The sequence below is a fragment of the Anopheles bellator genome, chromosome 1, assembly GCF_943735745.2.
Source record: "Anopheles bellator chromosome 1, idAnoBellAS_SP24_06.2, whole genome shotgun sequence".
Taxonomy (NCBI): domain Eukaryota; kingdom Metazoa; phylum Arthropoda; class Insecta; order Diptera; family Culicidae; genus Anopheles; species Anopheles bellator.
The window spans coordinates 44,024,529-44,052,259 of record NC_071285.1 but is presented as its reverse complement, the minus strand read 5'-3'; the positions used below and the strand labels follow the sequence as shown (position 1 = coordinate 44,052,259).

General features: G+C 47.5%; 2 protein-coding genes across 2 annotated transcripts in view; one reads left to right on the top strand and one right to left on the bottom strand.

Moving 5' to 3' along the window:
• The window catches only part of LOC131215683 (homeotic protein female sterile), a 41,682-nt gene extending 18,669 nt beyond the window's left edge, over positions 1–23,013 (bottom strand). Inside the window, exons 1-2 of the mRNA XM_058210075.1 lie at positions 22,945–23,013; positions 1,421–1,558 (exon numbers count right to left, since the gene is read on the bottom strand). Of these exons, the coding sequence (XP_058066058.1) occupies positions 1,421–1,558; positions 22,945–22,998 (192 nt within the window). The 5' untranslated portion in view covers positions 22,999–23,013. The remainder of the gene's footprint in view (positions 1–1,420; positions 1,559–22,944) is intronic.
• Positions 23,014–26,756: 3,743 nt separating this feature from the next.
• Positions 26,757–27,731, top strand: part of LOC131215682 (peroxisomal N(1)-acetyl-spermine/spermidine oxidase-like) — a 1,587-nt gene continuing 612 nt past the window's right edge. Inside the window, exon 1 of the mRNA XM_058210074.1 lies at positions 26,757–27,419. Within this exon, the coding sequence (XP_058066057.1) occupies positions 26,757–27,419 (663 nt within the window). The remainder of the gene's footprint in view (positions 27,420–27,731) is intronic.

The window sequence follows — 27,731 nt, the reverse complement described above, 5'->3', positions numbered from 1 at the left end:
AATATTAGGAACAAAAGCGAAACGGTATATAGAATCTGGAGCAGTAGTACTGCAACCCATCAACAGATGGCGTACCAAGCCTGAACTAAAATTCGACTGAATTCGGCTAAAACTCGAGATAAAACATGTTTCTGATACGCCGAAAATGAACTATGGATGACCTATAGTGTAACCTAACGTATCGAGAGTAACTGTTGGGTGTAATGAACAGTTGTTCTAATGTCCGAAAATCACCTTTGGTCAAAACAAAGTTTAGGAGGTCGGTTAGACCATTAAGCCATAACCGAGCTATTTTAGACTACATCGCGTATCCTAATGCATTAGACACCGACAAGCACCACGAAAGATGCGCTTCAACCCGAATGCCACTTTACGGCCATTTGCAGGACCATAAAACCCGGCTACCGACTTCTGGCCCCCGGGGGCCTTCCAAAGCCGCGCGAAGTAGCTCTTCAAAGGGATCACCTTTAGCTTGACGACTCACATCGGTTGTCATCGACAACGGCAAGGGGTTTTTGGACGTATGTTCCACGGAAAAACTCAACGAGCATCGTCAAGGTGGCGGAAAAATTGTAATCACCTCCACCGTCGACCGGAACAGGCGTGACACATTTTCACAGGCGTCACGACCGGGGGGTCATCTCCCTTGGAAACGTGCGCCCATTGTCACTGCCGGCGTCATTAGCCGGGGTGGTCAAAGATGGAAAATGCACACGCAACCCGCTCGGTTCTTTTCGGGGGCTTCGGAGTTCTTAAGCCTTGTGCGTGTTAAGCAAACAGCCGCAAAACGCCGCGAGGAGCCGAAGAAATTTAATGCTCGGTTTGAAGAAGCAGCCGACAAAAAATGGCTGTCTTTTTATCTTTTCTTCAATCAAATTTACGTGTTCAAATGGAGCAAAAATCAGACGACCCCGGTAGTTGTGGGGGGCGGGAGGACTGTGAGAACTTCTTCCGCCTCTCCCGAAGGGCCGTTGATGGTCGTAAAAACGCGTGTTCCGGACGCAGCGTAGCGTAACTGTCACGAGGTGTGGATTAGTCGTTGGGGTCGGCCTTTCCTTCGTCGTCACACGACTTACGCTGGGAAGAAAGCCACCGTCAGCACCAACTTAGAACGCAGGGCAGCAGAATAGAACGCCACGTAATCAAATTACAGCTCCAAACGTTGCTCGTCCAACAGCTCAGCCAATGAAACACCGAGCATCGAGCTGCCGTTGAGAAGTGATAATTCATTGGGACGAGTTTACCCTTGCGGTCACAAACCTCACAGGAGCTGGTGCTATCGAGCCGCGGTAATCGTGCCGATCACCAGGATCATGCCGGGAGGCGAATGTTTCGTTCGATGATTTATCACATTGGTTGTCGGTGGTTATCTAACTCTAAATTGAACTGACAGTTTAAACAAAATGGTGCAAACACTTACCGCTACTAAGTATCGGGGCCGATACTGACAGGCACCGAAGATACCGAATATCACAAACAGGATTTGAAAGAAGTTCACCAAGATCGGTGCCCACATGTAGCCGAGGAAGTCGAACACCTGCCGCTCGGTGATGAACAACTGGGGAAGAGAGAAGAGAAAAAAAGAGGCACACATTAAACACAACATTCCCTCAGATTCCGGTGCGCAGCATCACTGACGTTGAGACGTCGGCCTTTAAAGTTATTTGGCATCAGTATTGACGTTTCCTTTTTGATAATAAAATTACGTTTCATTTAAAACACGAAAGGCCCCACGAAGTTGCTTGGGACCTGGTCTGGTGGGCTAGGAAACGATATTAAAGTGGCACGATAATGGCGAAAGATTGTTCCCGGTATGTGAAGAAGTTAATAAGCCCACCCAGGACTCGTTTGGGGCACCCTTGTTCGGTGTCTTAAATACCTGGTGGGAGTGATCTAATTTCTTCATTAGCATACACCCATTAGATTCACTTTGAAGCGCTCCTGTTACAGGCAGAGCATCCAAAGTACCACAAGAAATGGCAGAAGTGAAGGAACATGCATATTTCATCGTATGTAAATTGATTTCTTCGAACAGTAACTAAAGCGAACGAGTGTTTTGATTCCCAGGCCGCCCCTGAAAATGTATGCTTCTACTACAACCACAGAATTAGACAACAGAGACAGAGAGTCTTCGTAAAATTATAAAATAAAATATTTGTCGCCTGACATGCACTTAGTGTAGGCTTGGTCCAGCATCACTTGAGGCACTTGTTGCGTGGCACATCAAGTAACGAGACCTGATAGCAACACCGGGGGGTGAAGAACTCTCAACCAGCTGTTGATAACCTATCTGCGGCTCAGCTGAGACGTGGTTCACATCGTCTGCCTGTCATCTGGGTCGCGTATATCGCGCGCCAACAGCGTTCTGGCTGGTGGGTTCAAGCATCGACACGGCCGTCATATACGTTTACGCTCCAGTTAAGCTACCATCCCGTCACTCTCGTCACGCGTCACCGTAAGACGGAAATGAAGAAATACGCGGAAGAACGTGTTCAGCGCAATTGCATAACGAGACAGTAATAAAAAAAAAGAGCCCAAGACACAGTAACGGGCACTGGTTTTGCCCCTCAGAGTTTCTAATTTTGAACAAAATCCCATGCTTTAAATTATGCATTGAATTTGAAATTTACGGCTCTTCAGTTCAGGCTGCCTGGGACCTCGAAGTTACGTCAAATGAGTAGCAATCAAAATTGTTTGCTTAAAAAGTTAGGTTTAATATAAGAGTTACTGTCGCACGTTCAATTGCATAAAACCAAGGAATCGCAATAAGCATCATTGTTCACGATAAGCGAAATACAATGAAAATACCTTTGTATAGTCAATTTTATCCTGTAAACTTCCGACATCCAGTTCCTTGATCACGGTTACGAAGGATGATGTTGGAAATGGAATCGCGGGGCCAGAAAATCGAACATTCCATTCCGCCCGACTAATGACCACATTCCAGTTGCAACGGATCGAAGTTTGGTCATAAAACCAATGTCAATAAAAATCGACCAGACCAGTGGACCTCGGATTCTTGGAGACCCTTGGTTTACGTGGACAATTTCGTAGTGCCGAAGTTCAAGAAAAATCACACCTCTTCGTAGGTATCTGAAGACCACAAAACCGAACAGCTAGAAGGTTTAGCTGCGATCCTAACACGACTTCTTTCCCATGACCGTAAACATCGAACACAACGCGTCACTAAACAATGAAAATTCGTAAACAAATATCTTCTCCCAAGTGTGGCCTCGCGGTTGGGGTGAATGGAGCAAAAATCAAATATTTATCGGGCACGTTGGAAGAATGTCTTGAAATACTTCTACGTGTGTTGTAAAATGGACAAACAATATTTACTTCTTTGCACACAGTTCAGCTGTATCGAGCAATGTCAGGGTCACCATGATATCGATTCAGCGAGCAGCATTTTTCGGTCTGTGGTCGTACGAAACCCTCACGGTTGACCAATCGGACAAATAGTATTAATTAATTAGACTTGGAAACGAGCGTCCGTGCCATGCATGATGCCCATACGAATGCGAATCGTTTTGGGTTTAACAAACGAATGTTAGCGCTACACAATTAGCCAATAGCCAGTCAATAATTAGATTTCGCCCTTCACAACATCTTCCCGACAGGACATAAACGCAACGAACGATTCTCTCTTCAGTGGTCTGATCAGGGTAAAATGTACGAATGGTCGATTGGACCATAACCATGTTCTTGCGTTCTGGTTCTGCTTCTATCGTCCGTCTTCGCGAAAACAACTATCAAAAAAACGACTGTAAGATGGTGTTATGCCTTCGGCAGTTAGTAGAAATCCACTCCACAATGTCAACCGCGACCTGTAGTAATCTTAACTTTAGCTAACTTCATGACATTGCATGCTTCAAAATTAAACGTTTTATTGTGCTACCATCTCAAATCGTTTAAATCCTTCATCTACCAGTCTTGTATTTACCTTCTCCACTGTTAAGCGAATGTAGAGTTGAGCTGCCGACTGTGGCCACTTCAACACTCGAACACACACGCCACGGGATGTTGGCAAAAGAGAAGGTTAAAGAAACCCCCATCATTTCACGTCCCGAGTACTGATCGAAGGCACTACTTCTTCGGTACCGCGTGAAAGTATCGAAGGGGTCATCTCAGGGGTGAGCGAGAGAGCGAAAGAAATCAAACGCTGCACGTTGAGTAGTGGCCACAATCTTCGGATCTGGCCAAACCGTTCATTAGCTAGAAGCGGAGCAACCGCTTCAGGCCGTGAAGGTGAAGGCACAGACCGACGGGGAAAGCACCGCAAGATGCAGTAAGAAGGTCAGCTGGCCGGCGACTGGCCAGCAGACGGGGCGACCGAACCGGAGGCCCGGGATCTGTGTTTGTAGGTCGACGTCGAACTAGCGCAATGGGTTGAAGAAAATACGCTAAAAACCCATCGCAGTCCGATCCGAGCACTTCATAGCACGTAGAAAACTATTTCCCTGGCGCAAAAAAACAGCTACCCGACCGCCAATAATGTTGTTGATTTGTCGATCGCAACCTTCCCGCCTCGACAGTGAAGTGTGTAACTATCCAAAACAGAAAAACATGAAACAACAAAGCTCTGATGAACCTTTGAACGACCCCAAATGTTGAACCTTTTCCAGAGATACTCCGGGATCCGGGTTCGCGTAAATTGTTAATACTCCAGCGAAACGCGAACCGCTGACCTGCGCGATAAACGAACGTGACACGGATTGGTGGCACCACGGAGAAGAAAGTTTCCGCCAACGGAAACGACTTCCTAAATGCCACACGGTACTCTGACAATACATCTTCGCCCAGAGAGCGCGAGAAGGATTACAACCTCTTATCCCCAGGCAAATGGCTAGGGCACGCGTCATTTACTAAGGTTTTGGGAGGGGCGAAACATGCGATGCTGCTTATGCGCGGCGTTATGCTAAAATCAATGTTGCGTGCGTGTAGGGGGTGAAAGCCGCTAATGAACCGGTCGCTGATTAGGACCGAGACATTTTGGGGTGCGATTAAACTGAGGGGGAGATGGCATAATGATGCCATTTAAGTCATCCACCATCTATCGGCCAATCGTGGCTTAATTTTGATCATGGTGCCCCCCACAACATGCCAGGCATTTTCTAAACCATGTCCGATCAGGCTGTAAGAAATTAAGCCGATTGCAATCCGATCGAGCGCGTCTCGGTAATCACACCCCGCCGAGATGGTGGCATGTTCTACTTTCACAACCGTCCCCACCTCGCGCGCCCGTGAACCGGAAAAATTCCAGAGCAAACAACACCGACCAAGAGCCACCGCTACATTGTTTTAGAAGCCCCGACCGGGTCTGAGGGGGGCCTGATACACAATCTCGCCAACGGTCGAGGATCGAATAACTACCAGCTAGGTAACCGTGATACACCATCCCACCCCGGTAAAGAAGCATAAAAAGGCGTTCCAACTCGAGCGTTTACGATAACGATGGTCAAACGACCACATCACGCACCGATAGGCCACCTCGTAGATAGTTCCCAGCGCCCTCGGGCTTGGGCCGCCCTGCGCTACAGTTGGAAGATGGACGATGAAGCAGAATTTTGGAATCACTTTTCCACGGTAAATACACCTTTACGGCCCCGGAGCTCGCGGATCCTGGTGAGGGTGCTGTGGAAAAAGCAACACACGAACGAAGCGGAGGAAATGATGGCTCCCGATTCATAAATAATTTAGGCTCAATGGCGGCGCTGCGGATGTTGCCGGAGACATATTAATCTAACTGTACACCGAACGCACGCCATCCAACGAAAGGGAAAGGCGGCGTCGTGTACCTTCGCTGCTTTAATCTTCCCCATCATTGTTTATGCAGCAGTCGGACCTTCGTCGAGGAGGACGAAGATAAATCTGACTTATGCGCATGCTGCTGACTGCCACACTTTTACGTTCTCGGTTGGTTAAATTGAGTCTATATTCTTCGCTAAGCGCACTGTTTTGGTTGAAGTTACTTTTTAGAGATAGAGAAGCTAGTATGGGATGATGGAGACCATTTAAAAAGGCAGCAAAATATTAACGGCCAAATCGAACAGACGGAGACAGACGACGTTAACGATAAGAGCTACAAAGTCCGTCAAACTATCAACCCTCCAATCGTTCATTACACGAATGTTACAGACGGTAAGGCTTCTTTTCGAAACGAACCCAACGCTACCGGGTCGCTTCCCTTCAGTTTGGAAAGTCAAATAGATACGTGAAATGTTTTTCTTTTCTGTTTGTTTACGTTCGCGTAAGAACTAGTCCATTGGAAAAATGGAAAAACACCGTTTCAGCACCGAAGAAACCTTTCACCCGTGCTCTGAAGTGAATGCCGTTACGCTAGCGGTGTCGAGACGTTAGAACGCGGGCAGCACGTGTGATGGGTCTTGATGATCAACATTAGATTTCAATTACCAACAGTCCCCGAAGCCCGAGAACCCGTGTGGAACCCCACCGAGGGAAATGAACTTTCTGGCGGCAGCACCGACCGGCCCCCTAGGCTGTCGAAATTGAAAGTGACCACCTGTTGTCGTAAACTGTCCGAAACTTGGCTCCCGGGGCGGGATGGGAGAGATGCTAATCCACCACCCGTCACAAGAAGAGGAAATCTTTTCCACGGAAGTTTAAAAATAGATGACACACTGAGAGAGGGAGAACGAGCTAGACGCGTACGGCCATCGTTCCGTGACGATACATCCCCCGTGCGGTAAAGTGGCCATCACCGAAACCGGGTAAACGACAAAACATCGGTTCGCAAAATCCCTGAAGGCATAGGGCTGAGTTTGAAGGATCCAGGTCGGTCTCGAACCGAGAACATGGAACCGCGCACGGGCTCCAACTCCTGGAGCACCTGGAAAATATACGTTTTTGTTGTTATTCGTTTCGTTTGCTTTAATTCGAATTTATGAGGACGCCCAAACTGGGAGCTTTAAACAAATACCATCAAAAATCTCGACGTAAAAAATTTTGATTAAAGGACAACATCGAAAAGGTGGGCCAGTTATTGAATTTTGCTGCCCGTAGCTATAGGAACAGGCTACATAAAACAATCATGAACGAGAATTGGTTCAAAGCAAAGAAAAATCAGGTTCATGACTGTCTGTTAAATAAAATATGATTCGACACAGCATAGCTCTAATAATCGTGCCATATTTAAAAAGAGATAAATTATTTTGAGGCCATTCAAAAACAAATTGCATTTTAAAGAGCTTATGAATTGTGTTTCTTATTATTCATGGCAACCGTTTGCTGATGGACGTTTCTTAAATTTTATGGCAGATAACTCCCGCAACAGGCTAGAGCTGGTGTCATCGTCCGCCTCAAACGATCAGGGCAGGTGGGTTTCTATTTTTGATTGCACCACCGAAAGGCTAAGCTTTCCTAGCGAAAGGGGTGCATAAATCACGGAGCACCACTTTCCGAAGCCGAACACCACCCAAGAATCATGCTTTCATCCATGCAATTCACTTTCACTCTACCACGATCAAACGAAGCACTTTGCATTTTGCATTGCTCCGAGGACCAGCGCCGGGCGAGCGATGGGCGTTCCGTTTCGTTCGGGGCCAGTAGGTTAGCCGTTGCAGCGCTACATACGGACGCCACTGTGCTGTTTAGACCGTTCCCAGCGTTGCTGGTGCACGATGGTGCAACATAAGTTCTCGCACACGGGAAACGCGGCCTGGCAAAATATTATTTATTTTTAAAAGATCATCCAAATGATGGATAGCGAACGTAGCGCCGTACACACCCACTACCGACGGATTCTTTCGCGCCAAAAAGTGCAGCTGTAAACACGGTTTTTCAATACGTCCATAACCACCCCAGGGGTGGTGCAGGCTGTTTGTTAAAAATAACTTTCACTCTGGAAGTGTTCACTTGACGGCGCTCGAAACAAACTCGTAACCCAAATTTGTGACATACGCCTCACAGACGCATTTCTATTCTAACATTACACCAAAACGGTGCTCGAAAATTTGAGCATATCGTGTCAGTATTAATCAAAAATGCTGAAAAAGTATGCACATCGCCCGCGGTAGCAGCAACAAAAAATAGAGAAATTCCAACGCTCACCGACCGGCGACGGTCTTCTCGATGGCCTGTCACGAGACGTGTTAAAAAACATTTAACAAATAACTTAAGCATAGTTGAAACTTTTACTGCCTCGCATAATTCAACGACAGCCCGCGCGGACGAATAATTACACTTCGTTCCCCCTGGCGGCGTCAACAAACTGTAGTCAACCGAAGAAAAGGCAGAACGAAACTCCGGCCGTACTGGGAGGAACTCAAAGGGCCACAAGATATTTGCGTTTTACACGCGCCCACCCAGCCCCGGCTGAGCCCGGGTTATGTAAAGAGAACGACGGAGTTCGAGAATTGTTTCGATTGCTCCTAAACAAATAAATGTCCCCGCCGGTTGGCGGCTTAATTGTGTCAAGTCCGCCGACTGTCCATCGCTGACTAACAAATTATGCTGTTGGTCAGGCGCTTTTTTTCCTCGCTTTTTAATACACTTGCAATATTAAAAATGGTACCTGGGGCTCACCGAATTGTGACCGAAAAAAGCTGGCGGCTATTTAATTCGGAGGATTATATTAAACTTTACCGACGGCGGCCAACACAGGGAGTCCTTGTTACAAGCAACCCTCAGGCTTCGTAGGAGCGAGGCTATATGGACACAAGTAAAGCTTAATTTAAATTTCGAATTTACCAGTTACCCATCGTCGAGGGACTTTCAACTTGAGGGACGGACACAGCATAGGATGGCCAAAGAAAACCTCACGATGAAAGTTTCAATTCAAATCATTTACAAAGTCGAAAAATTTCACCTTAAAAATAAATTTTGTACCCCTTGTTGTACCTTTAAAAAATGTCAGCACAGTGCTTCTGTGTTCTTCAGTGTTCTTTTTGGGGAAATCTTTCTGATCATTTATTTTTCCTATCGATTTTCTAAGATGAGTTTGCTCTACGAGTGCTCAGTATTGATGCTATTTTTAACATACCACTTATGAGCTTCCTGTCCATGATGGCAAGCGGCTGAATCAGTCACAACAAGTACCGTTTTTCGTAGGTAAACTTGTAGGTTGCTCGAGCTTTAATTTGTGAATTATTCACGTTTTCTTGATCTTCATTTTTTCGCATTTTTACCAAAGTCATTTTTTATCGTCAAACGTAGGTGAAGTTAACTCTCAGTGGCTACATTTTGCAGCGTACATTCCTTACGATACACATTCCCCTACGATGTAATAAGACACAAAAACAAGAAACGGGAACAAAGAAAAGCAATGTGAAAATGAACACAATCATATCCATTGTGAAATGTGTAACTCATCTAAATGTCATTTCAATGTAAGCCCCCCACAACCAAAACACATTCAAATAATGAGCAATCCTTTGTGAAACCTCCTGAACCGTAGCATGAAAAGCTGTCAGCCAAAGGTTAAAAAGGATTTTCGGATGGGTCTGAAGGCAATGGCCTGGATTCGTGTACCGGAAGCCCACGGAGAGCGACCTGCTGAAGGAAAGCATACCACGCAGACGGGCACCAGGATTTCGTACAATTTTGTTGTTGCCAAAATAATAACGAACAAAGTTCGCGGTTGTGGGTACGGAAGCGTGGGAAGGATAAGGGGCCTCCGCCGGCCGGATGGCGTGGACATGAAGGTAAATTGAAGAAGCAACAAACGGCAAATGACAATCGGCTTGGCCTGGCAATTGGAAGCTAATGCTGTGGGGCACCCAATACACACGGCAAGCAGACGAGTCGAAATAAGGACGAAGGAAACGAAACGGACAGAGAACAGAGGCAGAGGCTCAAACATAAGACAGGTGTTTCGTTTGCTCGCAGCAGCATAGAAGGGAAGCAACGCATTCGAAGAAAATGGGGGAGAAAAGTCAAAAACAGGTTTCCGTCGTCGTTACAACTGCAACGGTCGGTTCGCTCCCCGCTGGTGCCACTACTGCCCGCCAACCACAAAACGCGCTTATGCTCGCCTTTCAAGGATTCATTTTCATTCCGCTCCACCTGCCTCTTCGGTGTGACCTTGCTTACCGCCCCGCCGGGAACGCGCCGAGATTTGTTATTATCAGGTTCTGTTCCAGGTTCTGCCCCGCACGGGATTCGAAACACAGAAGTACGACGGGGTTCGGTGTCGGGGTCTGAAAACGGATCAAAAGCTGACGGTACGCAAGGAGCGCGACTTTTAACCACTTAGGGGTGCAACCAGTACGAGAAGCTCTTAGATCAAAACTTCATTCTGGAATCATGACAGCGTAAGTAATACAGCTCCACGGTGGGAATTATATTTTATGGCATGTTTTTAAACTGGCTAACATAACATAGAACCTCGTATACAGATTGTGAGAAATTTTAACTTAAAATGTTGCTTTTAGAAGGTTAAAATAGCATTCGACATCTTTGAAAAGCGGGTAAATCAGGAAAAGTTCATATAATAAACAGATAATTAAAATTGTTTTGCAAACCAAAGTCGCGGCAAGCAATCCAAACCAACTGCCTAATGGAACGAAAGAGCAGCTCCGCCAAGATAACCCAGCCATCACCCACCGGTCGATAGTTATCGCAACCCCTAATTGAACACTTTCCAATGTTGACGTTAATGTTTTGTTCACAAAAAACTAAATTAATTTTGAAGCATGTTTTTCCCACAAAACGTAACGAACGATTGCTTTTTTATCGGAAAGCTTGGCATAAAATAAAAATGCGTGACGCAACGGTCACCGCCGGATGGCACTTTGCCAGCAGTGTACTTGAACGCGCGCCCGAAATCTTGCCCATTGGCTAAGGTAATTAAATTAGCAATACTTGAGAAAAAAAGACCCACGAAAACCATCCATTCAAGCTGCTGCCTGTTGCCCGTTGCTGAAAACCCCGGTGGACAGAAAACACGGAAAACGAAACAAACCCCGCGGGCGGAAAAAGGCGGAAGCGTCGGTGGCCGGTTTAGTTTCAAATGCTCAGTAGCCCCCCGGCCCGGACTTATCGAAAGTGAAACCATACGAAAGACGCATCACTTGAAATTGACTGGCTCTGCCGGCGCTCGGCTGCTTTTTTGGTCGATTTTTTGGGCACTTTCTCTTCGCGGCCGCAAGTGGAAAACGAAAGCTCTTGACTGTGCCCCGCCACCACACGAATAACATTTATTTTCTCGAACCCAATAAAACCACGATCTTGGTGCCGTTACGGGGTGAGCGAAGAGTCGTGCAATAAACCATAGGAAATCCCACGATGGCTGTCTCTCCCATGGCGATCCCGCGCTAGTTCCAGTAAAACGCAAAGCAATGTGTCCCATAGCGCCGTCATACATAATCTGATCATGATGTTTTCCCTCCTTTCCATCCCCCGTGTGTCTCGCGGGCAGATTGGGGCGACGAGGAATCCGATTTTTATCCCCACGCGAGCCGCCGATCAATTAAAGCAGCTTCATATTTAAACTTCAAATAACACTCAATTAGCGGGACGGGAGTTGGGCTCGTTCGCTGGAAGCCCCGGCAGCAAGGCAGCCAACACACGGGCAATGACACAACATAAGTTAAATAAATAACTAAATGAATAAATAAAAAAACATCACGCAGCCAGCAGAGTGCCACGTAGGGGGGCCACGTGCCTGGCTTTAAATACTCATTTAGCCTCCTCTCCGTCAAGAGTTATGTTCTGCGGCGAACGAAAGAAGTGTCGCCGAAGGAGTGTCACCGAGAGCGCGGACGCCTTAAATTGATTGAACAATTTTATTTTCCAAACTTCCTGCAGCAGCAGCAGCAGCAACAGCTCGTCTGCTTCTCGTCTGCGCGCCACTAATTTGCCGCATCGAGCTAAATTAATAAATTCAAAAGTGGCGTTACTTGGAGCGAACGTAACAACACGCCGCCTTCCGATGCGCCACTTCCCGGGGAACACACACGCGGCCAGCAAATAAATCTTTCAATTTATGGGGTTTTTTTTTTCATTCCGGTCCTTTTTAAGATGAAAAACTGCAACCCAGAATTGCATTCTGGAACCCGGCCGGGGCCATTCGCCTCAATCGAAGCACTTACGGGTGGCCGAGGGCTAAGTGGTTTTAAATAAAACGATACGGGTATCTCGTGCCTATTCCAGCTTTCGAACGCTTTGGGATAGAATCATTCGGTGGGCGCCGCACGCCACGCCACGCCACGTCACGCAATTGATGCAATCATGGCTATCGAAGTGTGAATCAATTTACTTCGTCGCATTCTCTTCCAGTTCGACTGGCTTGATGAAGAGGCCAGACATTCTGCTCCATCGAATTACTCGCTGATTGATACTTCACGATAAGCACTGTGCCTAGTTAAGACAAACTAATCAGGCCGTTAAAAGCGAATGCTTTTGGTTGAAGGTACGTAAACCCAAACGACACCACCGCTGCAGCAACACAGAACAAACTGCTACATAAATAAAACACGAGATGGCTGATGGTTTTGTACATTGTAAAACGAACGCTATGCTCACCGAATGAAGCTACGATAATTACGGGGTCACTGAGCCTCTAGCGGCCAGCGCAAGGACGACCAAGCACATCAGCAACATTCTTCTTGAAGCGGTTTTTCCAGTTTTTCCAACCACGCGGTCCACGACGGTGACCCTCGGACCCTGCCGGACATGGCCCTACCGTGGACCCAAACGGCGATCGTTTATGTTCCGCAAGTGAAACGATTAAAATATCAATCACCGGATGCAGCACGGTTGATAACGGCCCAACTCCATGAGGCAGACGTGCGGCGGCAGAACAACGGATTGCTGCCACGTATTTTTAGTGTTCCTGGCCGCTTTAGACCCACAACCCAACTCATCACTTTCGTGTCATTATCAGATCGGTCAACTGCTCTCCGATGGACGACGACTTCGGTAATCCATTTATCACTTCCAACATGCCACCACGCCCGACGACGAAGCGGGATCCAGGGACTTTGCCGAAAGTTATGAAACTTTTCCGATGATCTACAACCTGCTTTCGCTGTTCTTCAAATATTGAAAACGGTTTCAAGAGTACAAACGTTGCCTACAAAAACCTTATCCGATACTGAACTGATCCGTACGCTTGACAGGATAGGGATTCGGTGGAGTGTGCGTGCGGTGTGATTAAGCATCGATTGTTGAGCCTTCGAAAATGTCTTTTGCTCCACCGGGTCGCACGCGTTGTAGGACACTTCGGAGGGCTAATGTTCTGCTGCTGCTGCTGCTGCTACATTCTAATCCTCGCAGCGATGCGAAACTCGACACCCGAAAGCCTGCCTCCCTTTACTTGTGGTCCACTAATTCGGCCACACACAATGCCTGGGCGGTGTCCCGCTGGTGGGCAAGAAATTCGAGCACCCTTCACTGTCCCAAAAGGACACTTCAAGCACACGCAGCGTGCGGGTTATTTCACGCGGAACGTGGGAAGCATCATTTGTCGGCCCCGTTGTTATCACTATGGTCACCTCATGTGGGTGGCTCGACAGCGACGAAGCATCGAAGTCGGTCGAGCCGACTTCGGACGCAATCTAACGTTGAAAATCACGGCAACGGTTTTCCTTTGGGAGACATCATTTTTTTCCTGTCACAAGCGGATCCCTTGCTGACAGTCGTCAGATTATAGTCAGTTTGGAGTGGCAAGAACCGAGTGTAAAAAAACATCATAACCTCGAGGCGCACAGTTAAAGATGACAAACACTTGATTGATTATCCTTGACACAAAGGAGGAAATTGCAAACAAGTGAGTTTTCCTAAAAATAAGGCACACTTAATTAGTCAACTTTAACAACTTCCTATAAGTATAATGATTTAAAAGAACTGAAAAGGGTAAACGCAAAAGTTTGTTAAACGCATTTAAAAGCCACCCAACGTTTTCTGACACCAACCCTCTACTCGCCAGGGAGCCAATTCCAGGTCCTCGGTACGAACTTGTACCGTTGCACAACCGAGGCCAAATCTCCATTTGTGTGCGCCTAATTTAACGTAATTTACATTTTAATGGTCAATGAAACATACTTTCTTTCGCCGAGCTCCCGGAACCGGGACATATTTTCCATACGACATCCGACGACCCTGAGCCCACCCCGCACATCGTCCAAGAAAGTGGAAGGAAGGAATGTGTGGCCATGCATCGTTCTGCTCCGGCTCTGGCATTGCAGCGAAGCGCATACTCGCAGCGCCTTCCAAGACCTTATGTGTGAGTCATCGGTAGGGGGTTCGGTCTTCGGGCATCGCAATAGTGGCGTGTCCATAACGGTGCGGAATGTGTTCCAGGACCGAGTGTCTGCATTCTTGCGAATGATATTTACTGAACAAAGCACGATATAGTCAAGAACTTTTTCGGAGAGTGTTACAGTATGCTTGGCACCTACCCTTCGGAAGCAACGCACCCCTGGAGGTGACGATCGAAAACTGGACAAAGACGCCCTTCATCGCCCATAAGATTAGAAATACCGCAAACAGGGCACGGTAGGGTCCACATTACTCCCTAGCCGACCGATAAGCCCTGGGACCTTTGCCTTTTGTTCATGCCCGCAGCAAAAGCGGCGTGGCTTTCGAGAGCATAGGAAACCCGTCCCGGAGTCCGGTCTTTCTGCAGATAAATGGGGGCCCTGGCCGCCTGATGGACCATTTCCGGCCGGCTCGATACACGAGAGATCACGACTAGCAGCAAGAACCAGAAACCGGTTCTACGTCCCAGTCGATCTCCGGTGGAGAGGAAGTTGGCCGAGGAATTTGCCAAAGAAGAGTCTCCGGGGTCCGTTCGATCGCGGCCCGTTGTCGGATTGCCGCCAGGACCAACAACGCTCGGCCAACCATGTACCGAATTGGTCTTTCCGAGGACCAATCGATTTGTTTCCAAGAGAAAAACTATGCCCAATGCGGCCCAAACAGCAATCGAGAGAAAGGTTAAGACGATCTGAATCTGGTTATTTTCGCTTCAGTTTAAATTGCAAAAATAGGCCAGAGAACCTGCGGATTGACACCGCATGCCCGTGCCGAGATGCTCTCGAGATGCCTGCATTTGGCCGCGCATCGAAATGGCTCCAATTACCGGGCTGGTGTTAAGTTTAACCTTCAAAAGCATGGCGCTCATGCTCGATCGATGGAGCACCGAACAAAAGCCAAGCCTCCCCCCTATTGGTATGATTTACAACCACCAGCCTATTCCGGTTCGCGTCGGTCAGTATGGAGCTTCGTGACCGGCAGCGTGTGATCGGTTGCCACTCTCGGCGGATCCAACGGCTCAGCGAAGACGCTGAAGTTTCAAATTCTTCACGACCCGTCAACAGTTTCCTGTGGACATAAAACCGTCACAGCACCCGACAAAGGAGTCATTTTCAGTGCTTTCCATTCCGGGGCGCAAAAAACCGCGCGATCTTTTGAGACTCGTCCAAAGCGAAAGCAATTTGAATCCGCGCAGGGGCCCCCGCGTGAGAGCGAGAAATCGTGCCTCAATCTTTGCAGCCTCCAAACGGTTGGGGTTTCAAGTGAAAGAGCGGAAGGCACATCGCACAGCAGCAGGACTTTCGAAGTTAATCGTTGATCGCAACGAGCACGGAGCAAACACACACGCGGCGCATTTTCATGCTCGGTTCGTGACTTGGCGTTACTCGGCTCGAGTTGAGGAGTCATTTCATGCTGTCCACCAAATTATCGTGGCCCGTTTTCGCGGAACTGTGCCGGCGAGCGGCCGTCCAATCTTCAGGCCGACCGATTGGACCCAGCGAACAAGAACTGGTCTAAAACACATTGTGAGGTGAGCAATCTTCCGGTTCGGGCACATGGCGTCCCGCGTTTTGGGCGAGGGGGAAAAAAATGACGAGAACTGGTAACGAGTCTGGGAACCGCTGAAAAGTAAGGCTTCATCTCCGACTAATTGCTCGCTGTTCGATCGCTCGCAATGACGCACCGGGTTCAAAGAAAGAGCCCCGTCGAAGGGATCGATTGCCGGTGCTCCACGAACCAACCACCTGCGCAGGGAAGTGGTCTAATCAATTCGAGAAAATAATAAATCACACAGAATCAGCAACCCCGAAGGCTGAGTCGGCAAAGTTGCCGTTAGGTGATTAATATTGGCCACGTTCTCTGGCCTAGAGGCCTGCCTACACAGAACCTTGGAAGGAAGTCTTGGAGATGTTTCGCAGAAGCAATCGGTTTCTTGAAACACCGGACAACCCGGACGGAACGAGTCGAACAAAAACACACGTCAGATCGATGAGTAAACACACCGAGAAACTGGGGAACGGCGCTTCCTCAAAAACCTGCGAAAGCCTCCCGCCGGTCCCCACAATTACTTCTGTGACTAATGATGCCTATTCCGGAAACGGCTGGGTTTCGGATGGACACAGCCACACAGAAATTCGAATTCGGCTGGCCAGAACCAAGTTAACCCCTCCCGGTCGGGCTGATTGCGAAGCCACGGAGGGTTGCAAGAAATATGAGTTCTCGCAGCTCCCCGTTTTGTTAATGTGACAATTAATTCCATTAGACACAGGCCGTTAATTGGGCCCGCGGTCCGTGTTCGATTATGTTTCATTCATCATCCTCTGGCTCCGGCAATGATGATTATTTGCCCAGAAAAGGTGTTACAATCAAATTAGCGTCCGGTGGTCGAGTCTCATCGGGAGTGTGTGCGTGACACAGACATCAGAGAAAGGACGTTGTGCTGCGAAACAACTTGGCAGAGCCACGCAATGGCGTCATCGAACAGTTGACTAAAATTTGCAAGGGTCCCCCTGTATCGATTTGCAAACAACTTCATCCGTTCGAATTTGAAAGGGAGCCCTCGAACGAAATTCAACCAGTCTCTGTGACTGCGAAGCGATAGTGAACTTCATTAAATATGTCAACCGCCATCGATTTGTTCCCACATTTGCCAACCGACGGCCACGGTGTGTTAGAAAAGTCATCCATCAGATGCCCCCGGAACAATGAAGCATCCGAATCGTGCAAACCGAAACCGCAAACGGTAGCGCGGCACAAGTCACCTCTTTTGCGCAAAACTCATTAAAAAATTGAGCATCCATCGAGCCGCGCGGCAGGCAACCAGCAGTTCGCGATACGTGGATTTACGCCACGGCTCAAATTCCATATGCCATCGGAACGTCACCCATCATGTGGCATGTGGATATATGAGTCCTTGTGCTTGGTTCGACTGCCAGGAACTGAGAACGTTGCGAAAAAAAAAACAACTCAAACATTGAAAGTGGAGAACGACCGGATGCCAGCTGCAAGCGAAGACGGGAACCGCGGATCTGGGATCCGCCGTGTCTGGGCGCTGGGTCAGCACATTTGTCGGCTGAACATTGTCACGAGAATGAGTAGAGCTTCCTTACGCCGGATCACAAGATCCCGGTGGATTATAGTAGTAAAAACGAACCTGCCATAAAACGAAAACGGGAGTCACCAGAAAGAGGGTTGCGTATTGCGACTTATTAATGTGCTAATCGCCATTTGTCTGCTAAAAATAAACCTTTCTACGTTCTGTTTTGCTCATTAAGCAACAAAGCAAGTGTCACATTCTACGACAGGCCCACCGATAAGATCCAGGCCAGGCTGAGGGTGAGATTACATTTTGCAGTGAACTCGTCATGCGCGTGTGTCAGACCGTGACCATAAGCCCTAATCTTCGGCAAAGCCCCCATTTCCTCCCGACGGACACTAGCCTGTTTCTGAGAAAGTCTCGAGAAACCTGAGACTTGTTTGTGCAGCAAAGTCACTCCGATTGCAACGCATACTATCGCCGCTACGATTGGCGTTGGTTGCAGTTCGGCTGACATACTGACAAGGTCCGGCGGTAATAGCGGTACATTTTTGCCATTCTTGAGTCACGGTTCCGTTTGGGATGATTATTTCAAGATAACTTGGCGAAGAATCGCTGGAACCCACAATTGTTTGTTTTAGTTACGTGACTTTAGACGGTTAAACACACCTTTTACAGGCATTTCAGGCACGGGTTGCATTGAATTAGTTTCATACATGGAGGACCTCATATTAACTGGACACTCATTAGAAGGACTGCCGCATGATGCAATCGCTCCAAGAGCCTTGCAGAGTAATCAATACTGCACGTCTGATTGCTGCGTAAATATATTTGTCCTGTTCGTCATCGCTACGTAGGAGCGTTGTCGGTTCCACTGCTGCGAGAAAAAATCCCCATGGCCGATATAGACGCAATTAAGTGATGATTGCAGCTATCGATAGAACGGTTCGCAACGGGAGTTCCTCACGCACAAAGAACGTCCCAACGGAACGTGGCCACCGCTTCAAGACCTTGCCAAACCGAACCCCGATGTTGGATTATGCCCAACATCGTCAACGTAATCGACAACAGCAAACGAGCCCAACAAACGATTTGTGCGGTGGCCGATTTTACAATCGATTACATCCTTAACCTGACAAATCGTCGTGGCACCGGCCGCCGCCTGTTCCGAGAAGGGGGAGCGCCACCAAACTTGGACGACCGTTACGAAAGTGCACCGTAGAAACCAACCAGGACAACGGGCGAACATATGTTGATAAACTCGAACGCTGGCCCCAATTTTTGCTCGGGTTCCATTTCAACCAAAAGAGAGGTAGAAGCCAAAATGTCCCAACACAATCTATCTTATCTTATCGCCAAAGGAAACCTAAGGTTTCGAGGCTCACTATCTCGTACGACCCCACCGTTCAGGGGAGTCTCGATACTATCGATTGTTTATCATTTCGCAGGTGCTGCTCGAGGGCCCTTAATGACATAAGGCCGGTGTGATGAGCGTTTCCATGTTATGGGCCTTTATTTAGTTTATGAGCTCAACCGCTCACAGTGTGTGTCTCAAGGCACCAGTCACACTTCATTTAAAAGAAATGCGTCGACGTCACCATTCTTTCAACAGTTCAACACCAACCAATGTGTGACAGCTGTGATGCAGCCGAAAACGGCGTGTTTACGAGGGCAACATATCAACAGCAGCACACGGAAAGACTTCCGGAGGGGTGCCAGTGGGCAGTGACCGAGTTCGATCGAGTGTGAAAAACGAATCTCCTCGGCGCGTTTGCCCAGGTACCATCGATTCGGTGATCCTTCAAATTGTTTGAAGTTTTCCGACCTGTTGTTCGCCCACCAACAACTGCGTAAGTCCTTAAAGGAACGGGTGGCCTCGGGCACGAAGCTTCAGGATTTTTGTCATTCAATTTTCATTTTGCTGTCACGGCAACAATCGACACGCCAAAGCCGTACTCTCTATGGCGTTCGTGTCCCCTCCACAATCAATCGATGTCAGAGCTGTCGGACAGTTTGTTACAGCTGCCAAAGTTGGTAGGGAAGCGGACAATAATACGCTCGTTTAGGGTCCCCTCTCTAGCAAGAGGGTCAAGAGGATGGCTTCATGCTTTGAACCGTGCATAAAAACATCAAGTGTTTACTAACTGATTGCAGGTGTTTTTCGGTTGCGCTGCGCTTCACGGGCCGGGTTTTCCGGGTCCAAAAACATAAAAACTCCCCAGAGCACACGTCAGCTACAGTGAAACCCTCCAGTAAATTGGGAAGTTGTGATAAAGCAAGACAGGCAGGAAAACCTGCTGGAAGCATAAGGAAGCCCAAAACCATGCTGCTGAAAAACTTCTAAGTAGCTACTCCGAGAGCGATTTCATAATCCCACGGTTCCGACCTGTCTGTCACTGACAGGCGACGGAAAGCGGGTTCTCGGAAGTCGTGCTCCATTACATCGTCGGCGAGGTTAAATCCGGTCCGTTCGCACTGTCTATTGTTTCATCGCACTGCTGTCCACCTGAACCTGAACTAGAGAAGTTCCGGCTCGGCCCGATTGATAGCATACTACAGAATTGAAGTGGGCGGAAGCACACACCGGTCCATTGCACCTTCCGTACAACGAACTACCCTACGCACGAAATTATGCTGCGTTAGTTGTCAGCACAAGAAATCGATCGAATCGGCCGGCAAACGATAAGGCATTGAACGATAAAGCCTCCAATATTCCCCCTTAATGTATGGTGTATTTCATCAAAACTCAGTATCACCTCAACGAATCGTTCAGGTTTTACTGTTCCAGTTTTTTCTTCAATTTGAAATACACAAACCTACTACACACCCAAAAACCGATGTCAACGGGTGACGGGTGACGCGTGTGGGATGAATGATTGGTAACCGGTTAATTGTATTTACATATCGGAACCCGCACGCCACGCCAACGCCACGAATCAAGCGAGTTCAAAACAAAGGTCTGGTTTGGTGCGGCGCCAGCTCTCCAGCCTTCGGAAAATGATTAGCCACCCACTTCCGATGCCCCAATGCCCTTCTCGCATATGATCACAAACTGCTTATACTCTGCTTTGGGCCAAGTTTTCTCAACAAAAGCGAAACGAGGCATTCACATAGAAAAAAAAACCAGCGAAACACGGAGCATAGTAAAAGACGTCAACATCTTATTTGGGGGAAAATTAGGTCAACCCGGAGAACCGGATCAAAGGCAGATAAATCCAGCGCCCAACGGAAAAACGTCAACAAACTCCGCAAAAATTGAAAGGGGTTACAAGAGGGGGTCTTTCTTTTACCTCAATTTGCACTTTGCTTGGCTCGCAAACGGTGAATTTTTCACCGAACAGGTCTGTTATGTTGTTAAATATGCTGTTAAAGAATGTGATTATGATTAATGAGCTACAAAAAAGGGACTTGGTGTTAAGGTTTTAGTTCCCATAATCCACAGATTGTAGTGTTGGTCTGTGTATAAACTATGCTTTCCATCATCTGACGTCCATCCAACGCAAAGACTTCCCAGAAGGAAAATTCTCCCGTGTATCGATGCGAAAAAAACTTCATAGTTAAGGAAATGCCATCAAAATAAGTGTCGTAAGATGGTTCATACAACCTCCACAAGGAAACGCAGGACAGTGGTACATCGATTGAAAACTGTGCTAAAATGCCGTAGACATCTGGCACCTCGACGTTATGTTCTTTCCTGCAGCATCAACCCAAACACGGGTAGTAAAATTCTGCTTATCAGCATGGCGATACCACAATCCCTGTCAACCTTACAGGCCTGGCGGGATGTCCCGGAAAAATCCGACGAAAGCCAAGAGTACCATTGTTCGGCGATCGAATGTTGTCGATTGCGTCTGGCGGAAGTGGCGCGCTGTGCTAGAAAATATCAGGCTATGATATATGCTATTCTCGTTCTCCGCTGCGCTCCCAGACAAGATGCAGACATTAGATACCGCACCAGGATCGGATTTGTATGCTTTTTGGTGAAGCGATAACGATAAGAAGCAGATGATGTGCCAGCACTTTTTCTCCCTGTTCTAGCTATCGTTGCCTTAATATTAAATTTAAATTAAAAACTTCAATTGGTTGTTCGTTCTAAAGTTAAGTATTTGCGCAAATGAAGTTGTAAATCAAATTGAGTGTACAAAGGAACATAATGGTGAATAAAGGAGTTCCATTAACCTGTTGTGAACTAAATAGTAAGTCTTGCAAAATCGAAGAAAAAATAAGTTTTTCCTTCCAAATAGAATAACATACGCTTTTATTGAAACCCTTTCTTGAGAAAATTGACCTCTCCGTGGCAAGTCATCAATCGTGAACCTTCCTTCGGGAGGGAAGAAATAAATTTGCATTTAATCAAATTTTCTGTTACATGAAAACCCCGATGCACGTACACAGTCGATTCTTCGCATGCCGCCCCCTTGTTCACAAGCAAACAATAACCAAAACAGAAACAATGTAACAAAGTCCGTCGCGGTCATGCTCGCATGCTCCCTCCGCACACACCATAGCAGGAGGATCCGTTTCGAAGGGTCCGTCCAGCATAGCAAACGAAAGCGCAAACTAACGGATGGTGAAGCAGGCACAGGCCGAAGACGAACCAGCTCCAACATAAACCGTCGTCCCCCGAGCGGATGGTCAGGAGATGTAAAACAAAACAGAAACGAGAGCAGTCCAAACGGGCCCGCAACAAGCCAGCAAACGGCGGGAGCAGCATAAAAGGCAAATGAATGAATTTTAATGAAACGACCATAAAGCATAAGGAGCAGCAACGCGAGCGGAGCGATCGGCCGCGCTTGGATCGGCTGGCGAAGGAAGACGAAGCAGACGGAAAGCTACGGGTTAAAGGGTTTGAGAAAAGCAAAAAAAAGCAGCGGCATCCACGACGCGCCATCGTAATCATCTAGACTAAGGACGGAAAAAAGCCTCTCGCTATTTCTTTCCCCTGTGCGGCCCGTTCCTCCGCGAGTAGAAAAACTCCTTGGGCCAGGAGAATGAAGAAATGGATATCGAACCCGAAGCAACTTCGTCAACAGGATGTAAATAAATATCTTTGTTGCCGTTGCGGCCGTCTTCGTCGCGGCCGCCAACACAGAAACTTCTTAGGTACGCGGGGCGCGGTTCCTGGTGCGGGAAACCTCACAAGGAAACCGAGGGCAGGTTATGGCAAATCCCACTTGAGGTCGGTTCCCTCAAGCTAAACACTCGGCTCCTTGGGGACACGACGATGCTTGCCGCGCGGCCACGGCTCAAAAAAGGCGTCAGAATTCCACAGAGCGAGCACCGCAACTTTGGTACTTCCGCCTATTATCGCTCGAAGGCGCGCGCAAACCGATCTCCTACCGGCTTTCCACCGTGAACCGCTTTCGGTGAGGCGATTGGGAATGCGGAATTTTCCCATGGGCCGCGGAACGCGACCGGAAACGGGAGGTTTAACCTCATCATAAGCCTCGCCGTCGTCAAGAGCAGACACCGCTACCGTTCTGTCGGTTGGGCGGCTTCCGTCTGCGTGGATCCAGGAGAGCAAAAATAGCGTCGCAGTCAATGAACGGAAATGGGATGTGAATCGTATGAAAACCAATGTTGAGCACAGCCAGATTGGAAATTCACTGCAAGGATGTTGGAGACTTGGAATATAATTTTACGTTGTTTCGCAAGAGTTAGTTTTAATGTGCACTCATTCAAACACTCACCAATTGCAGGAAGCATATTGACAACAGGAAGTGTCGTCTCGTGCACGATCCCATGTCACATTATTTGCAGCCCGCTGTTGGGGGGGCTGATGTAAGATCCACTTTATCCGGTCAAGAAGTTGAAGTGGCTGAGGTGGTGGCCACCATCCGTGACACGCTGGTTCAGCGAGATCGCGCACTGAGATGATTCACGTAACGGACGGTGATGACTCGTCGACGCAGCGATCGCAGCGGACGCCAATAGGCCAGAAAGGTATGAATCAGCTCGATGCACAGAGCGAGAGAGCACGATCGCACGCTGCAAATTCGAGTGCAAAAACGGAAGCTTCAGCGAGTGAAGCGCGATTGCCGATCGTCGATCGGGTTGATAATTGATGCTAAAATTACGCACTCAGCACCACTGAGAAAGCGAGATAAAACACAATTGGCCACTGCACAGAACCACGGCACACCAGCGGGCACCGAGTGGAGGCGATGAAACAGATGAAGACGGGATCATACGGCTAGTAGAAAATCGAGGATCATAAGGACGATGCAGCGCCGCACACACTCACACACAGCGAAAACACTATGGCAACGCGCTGGCTGCTCGCGTTGCTAAACGGGTTGGTTAAATGTTGGCAAAACAGCAGCAGGCTGCGGTTGAATCCGAAGGCTCAAGCAGCGGAACATTTAACTCGCACTTATACACTCACTCGCGGTGGCTTAAGATCGCCTCTCAGGTGTATGTGTGCGGCGCGTCGTTGGGCTTTTCTGATGATGAATGGTTGGTACGCACACGTCCCGCTTCCTTGGAGGCTCTTTGTACACACTCACATCAATTGTTGCGATCACCACCGTCCCTGGACACAGGCCACCTTTTCTGCACCGAGCACGTGCGTGGCATTTATCAAACCAGAATTCGCACGCACATTTTCTATCCCGCCACCACTGAATGGTAGAAACAGTGATGATTGCAACACCATCCAAACTCCAAACCGCGATCAACCGCGAAACAAAACCCGTCCGCCGAGACCTACAACGCACACAACCGCACCGCTCGAGAGTTCATCTTTTTGCAGGTTTGTAGGTTTATTGTTTTGGATGGTATTGTACGCACCCACGAATGACTTGGACGGGAAATTCCCTATACACGAGCGCGCGTTCCCGGCAAACGTTGGAAATGTTAACTAAAGCACCACTCTAATTTCCGCTTGGACGTTATTATTGTAGCGAGATACGAGAAGTTTTCAAATTGTCGTATTCCTTCTTGCTCGAATTTTAATTTTAACGGTGTTCGCGCGGCAGAGGTTGGTTGGAAGTTAAGAAAAAAAGAGTGTCTGCTGTTTCCTGAGAATCTCAACACGGTTCAACGTAACTTTGAGCCTTCGAACCTGATGACAAACCTGAACCTGTCCTGGTTTGCACCAACACCATGTTAACGACACGTCCACACACATCGTTGCGTTCGCGTGTGTGCGTGCGATGGTGTTTAAATTGGATTGTTCCAAAAGTTCTGAGGTTCAATAAAAGAAGGAACATTTTGAAAATGGCCAACGTTTATGGAATTCATAAATTGGAGTCTCGTTGAAACCAGTGTATTGATGTCCAGGGAGAACATACTGAATAAAAAAGTGTTTTTAAAACCAAAAACTGGTGTTTCTCTTATCGAGGCGCAGAACTCATTGAACAGCCTAGTGTTGCGGTGTAGTTGGCCGGCAACTTTTGCAGGTTAGAGTTGTTGTTTTGTGCGCAAAGTGGTAAAATTGAAAATTTGAAAATGGATTTCGTGTTGACCTGATCGGTGTGATCTTGGATGCGACCTGAATATGAATATGCACTAAGAGAACGAATGTTAGGTTTTGATATCTACGACAGTTTGGGAGCTCCAGGAGATTATGTGGTCAAAAGTTTGTGCAACCGCTCTTTGAATCGACTTCCCTCATAAACTCACCGATTGACTCCTTGTTCAATTAAAACTTTTCTCCACTGGTTTGACTCTAATAAGTTCCTTTGTCCCTTTGATTTGCCTCTGGTTGCTTGATTCTAAGTTTTTCCTGTAAGATGCCAATTATCGCAAGTATAGTTTGCGCCAAATTCCGATTAATTTTTTGTTTTCAAAGACGCCTGGCAAAACAGCCCTCAAGACTGTTCGTTATAATAACTAATAGGCTACGAGCCATTAGGATCTTACTTAGGAACAATTGCAAAGCACCATTGTTTCAACCAAGTTGTCTCGAGATTGATCTTCGCCACCTGTGGCTATCGCTGGGGAACCGGGAACTCGGTTGCAAATTGTTATCGCAAAACATTATCCACATCACGCTGTCGCTGAATTTATGCATAAAGTTAGAAACCGACTTAAAATATCAAACGGTTCGTTGCTGAGCGATATTTGCTGCACAGCGCACATTAAATTTGACGCCTCAAAATAGAAGAAAGGCCTTAACAAGGCTTCGGATCGATGTATTTCCGATCGTCATTAAACATCTAGTTTAATTATTATTATGTTTATGGAGTTTATGTTTATTAAACATTGCACATCTTAAAACTTAAATCTTGCCCCGGTTTTTGCTTTCGATGATTTCTATTTTAACATATTTACTATTAATATATTTACATATTTTAACATATTACTATTTTTTTTTCAACTACGAAAATCCCGAACACGAAACGAGAGAGAGAAAGAAACTTTTCTCTCCCTCTCTCTGCGTTCCCAGCCTCTGAAACTGACTGGAAAGAGATAGCTGACGCGCTAGAACGGGACAGTTCTCCTCTCTCTCTTGTGGAACCACGAGAACGAGAGGGGGCAGAGGAATAGTAGAGCGTGCGACAAAGAAAGGACATTCAAATTTTCCCACAGCAACCGACCGTAGCTCAGTTTGCTCACTTTGCCCATCGAGCATCATTCTGGTTGAAATTAAACAATCTGATTCTAACCGGTTATTGTTCGAATCTCACCAAAGAAGTTAGACCTTGAACCGTTCGAAGCAAATTGGTATAAAAACCCGTTTGTATTTGTGAAAAAAAACGTTGCGAGCGAAAAAACGATAGGTGAGTATATAACATTTGGACTGCAATGTAAAAAGTCACATTATCCGAGTTAACGTACTGTGAAGGCCACTACACAAATTATACAGATCGGGCACGGTAATAATTTCAATGGCCGATGGAAGATAAACTAGTTCCAATGGTGTTTGGATGTGGTCCACGTGACATTTCATATTCTGTGCTGTGGTTAAAATTGGAAAAGGTGTTCCAAAAACGGAGGTCCACTTTCCCTGGATGTTAAAATTTTGTAAAAATTAGTGAATTAAATACATGCATGCATTTAATTAAAACATGCAAGTAAACATCAGCGATCAAGAATAGATCTCCAAAAGACCGTAGACCCACCGGCTTTTCCTGCTTTCCCAGGCAACTACGTAAACAGTGTGTAAATGAAGAAAGCCCATTCATAGTGCAACATTGCACACCTGCAACCTGAGAGAATGTTGCGATTGTCTTACGGCAATCAATCGAACTCGTTGACTGTTTTAGATTGCGTCATATGGCATACCATTATCACGAAGCTCCGACTATATATTGAGGTTCAGATCTGGTTTGGCGGATCACTTTTGTGTGCTGCCTGAACTGAAGTGCCATATCAGTGCCTGCGATAAGTAACAGGTATCCTGAGAACTTACAACACCTTAGATCGCATCTTCGTCCGGTGATCACCCGTATTCTATTTCCATTTTTAAGGACGGACACTACTTCATCCGTTTTGCCAGAAGAGTAAACCGCTGTTAACAATGAAGTGGACCTTCGTAGTGGTTGTTGTGGCTTGGGGCATGGTTGCCGCCAACCTTTCCGGAACATCCGCTGCAGCGAATCCGCGAATTATTATCGTCGGGGCTGGGGCATCGGGGCTGGCAGCTGCTACCACTCTGTACCGTGCTGGGCTCACCAACATCACTCTGCTGGAGGCTTCTCAGAGAATTGGAGGACGCATCAATTCTGTGCCTTTTGGAGGTAACGGTTCGCCTGTGGAGCTTGGAGCTCAGTGGTGTCACGGAGAGGAAGGTAACATTGCTTACCAGATGGCGTCCGCATTTCCCGGTCTACTCAAAACCTCCATGGTCGACGAAAACGAATACCTGGTCCAGTCGGATGGAAAACAGGTGCCGGAGACGATTTCCGATCGCCTCTGGGCATTGGGCGAATCCATTTTACAAGCATCCTATACCTCCGGCTACGCGGGATCGTTGGGCGACTATATTACCACTCAGTATCGCACCAAAATAAACTCGTCAAAGTACAGTGACATCAATCGTGAGCTGGCGGAGCAGTTTTTGGTAAGTTTCGACAACTCCGAGCTCTTAGGCCACAGCGCGATCGATTCGTGGTTTGATGTGGCCGCAACGAGTGACGACGGGTATGTGGAAACCGAAGGAGAGCAATCCCTAGCGTGGACGGGACAGCGAGGCTTCAGCTCGATACTGGACATAATGACGGTAAGTCGCTTGGTGAACACAAGTTTAATACGAAATACTTATCCTGTGACATATGCACAGGGCACTTTCCCAGGATCCACCAACTCAGTGGTGCCAATCAACACTCTGACTAGTTTCAACAAAGTGGTTAACGGTATCTACTGGCAAGATACTACCGATGGCCTTGTTACAGTTGCTACCGAAGACTGTTCTACATATTCTGCCGATCACGTGATTGTGACCGTATCGCTGGGTGTGTTAAAGGCGGACTCTCGTACCATGTTCAACCCCGCGTTACCGACGATCAACCAGAACGCGATCGATGGCCTTTAC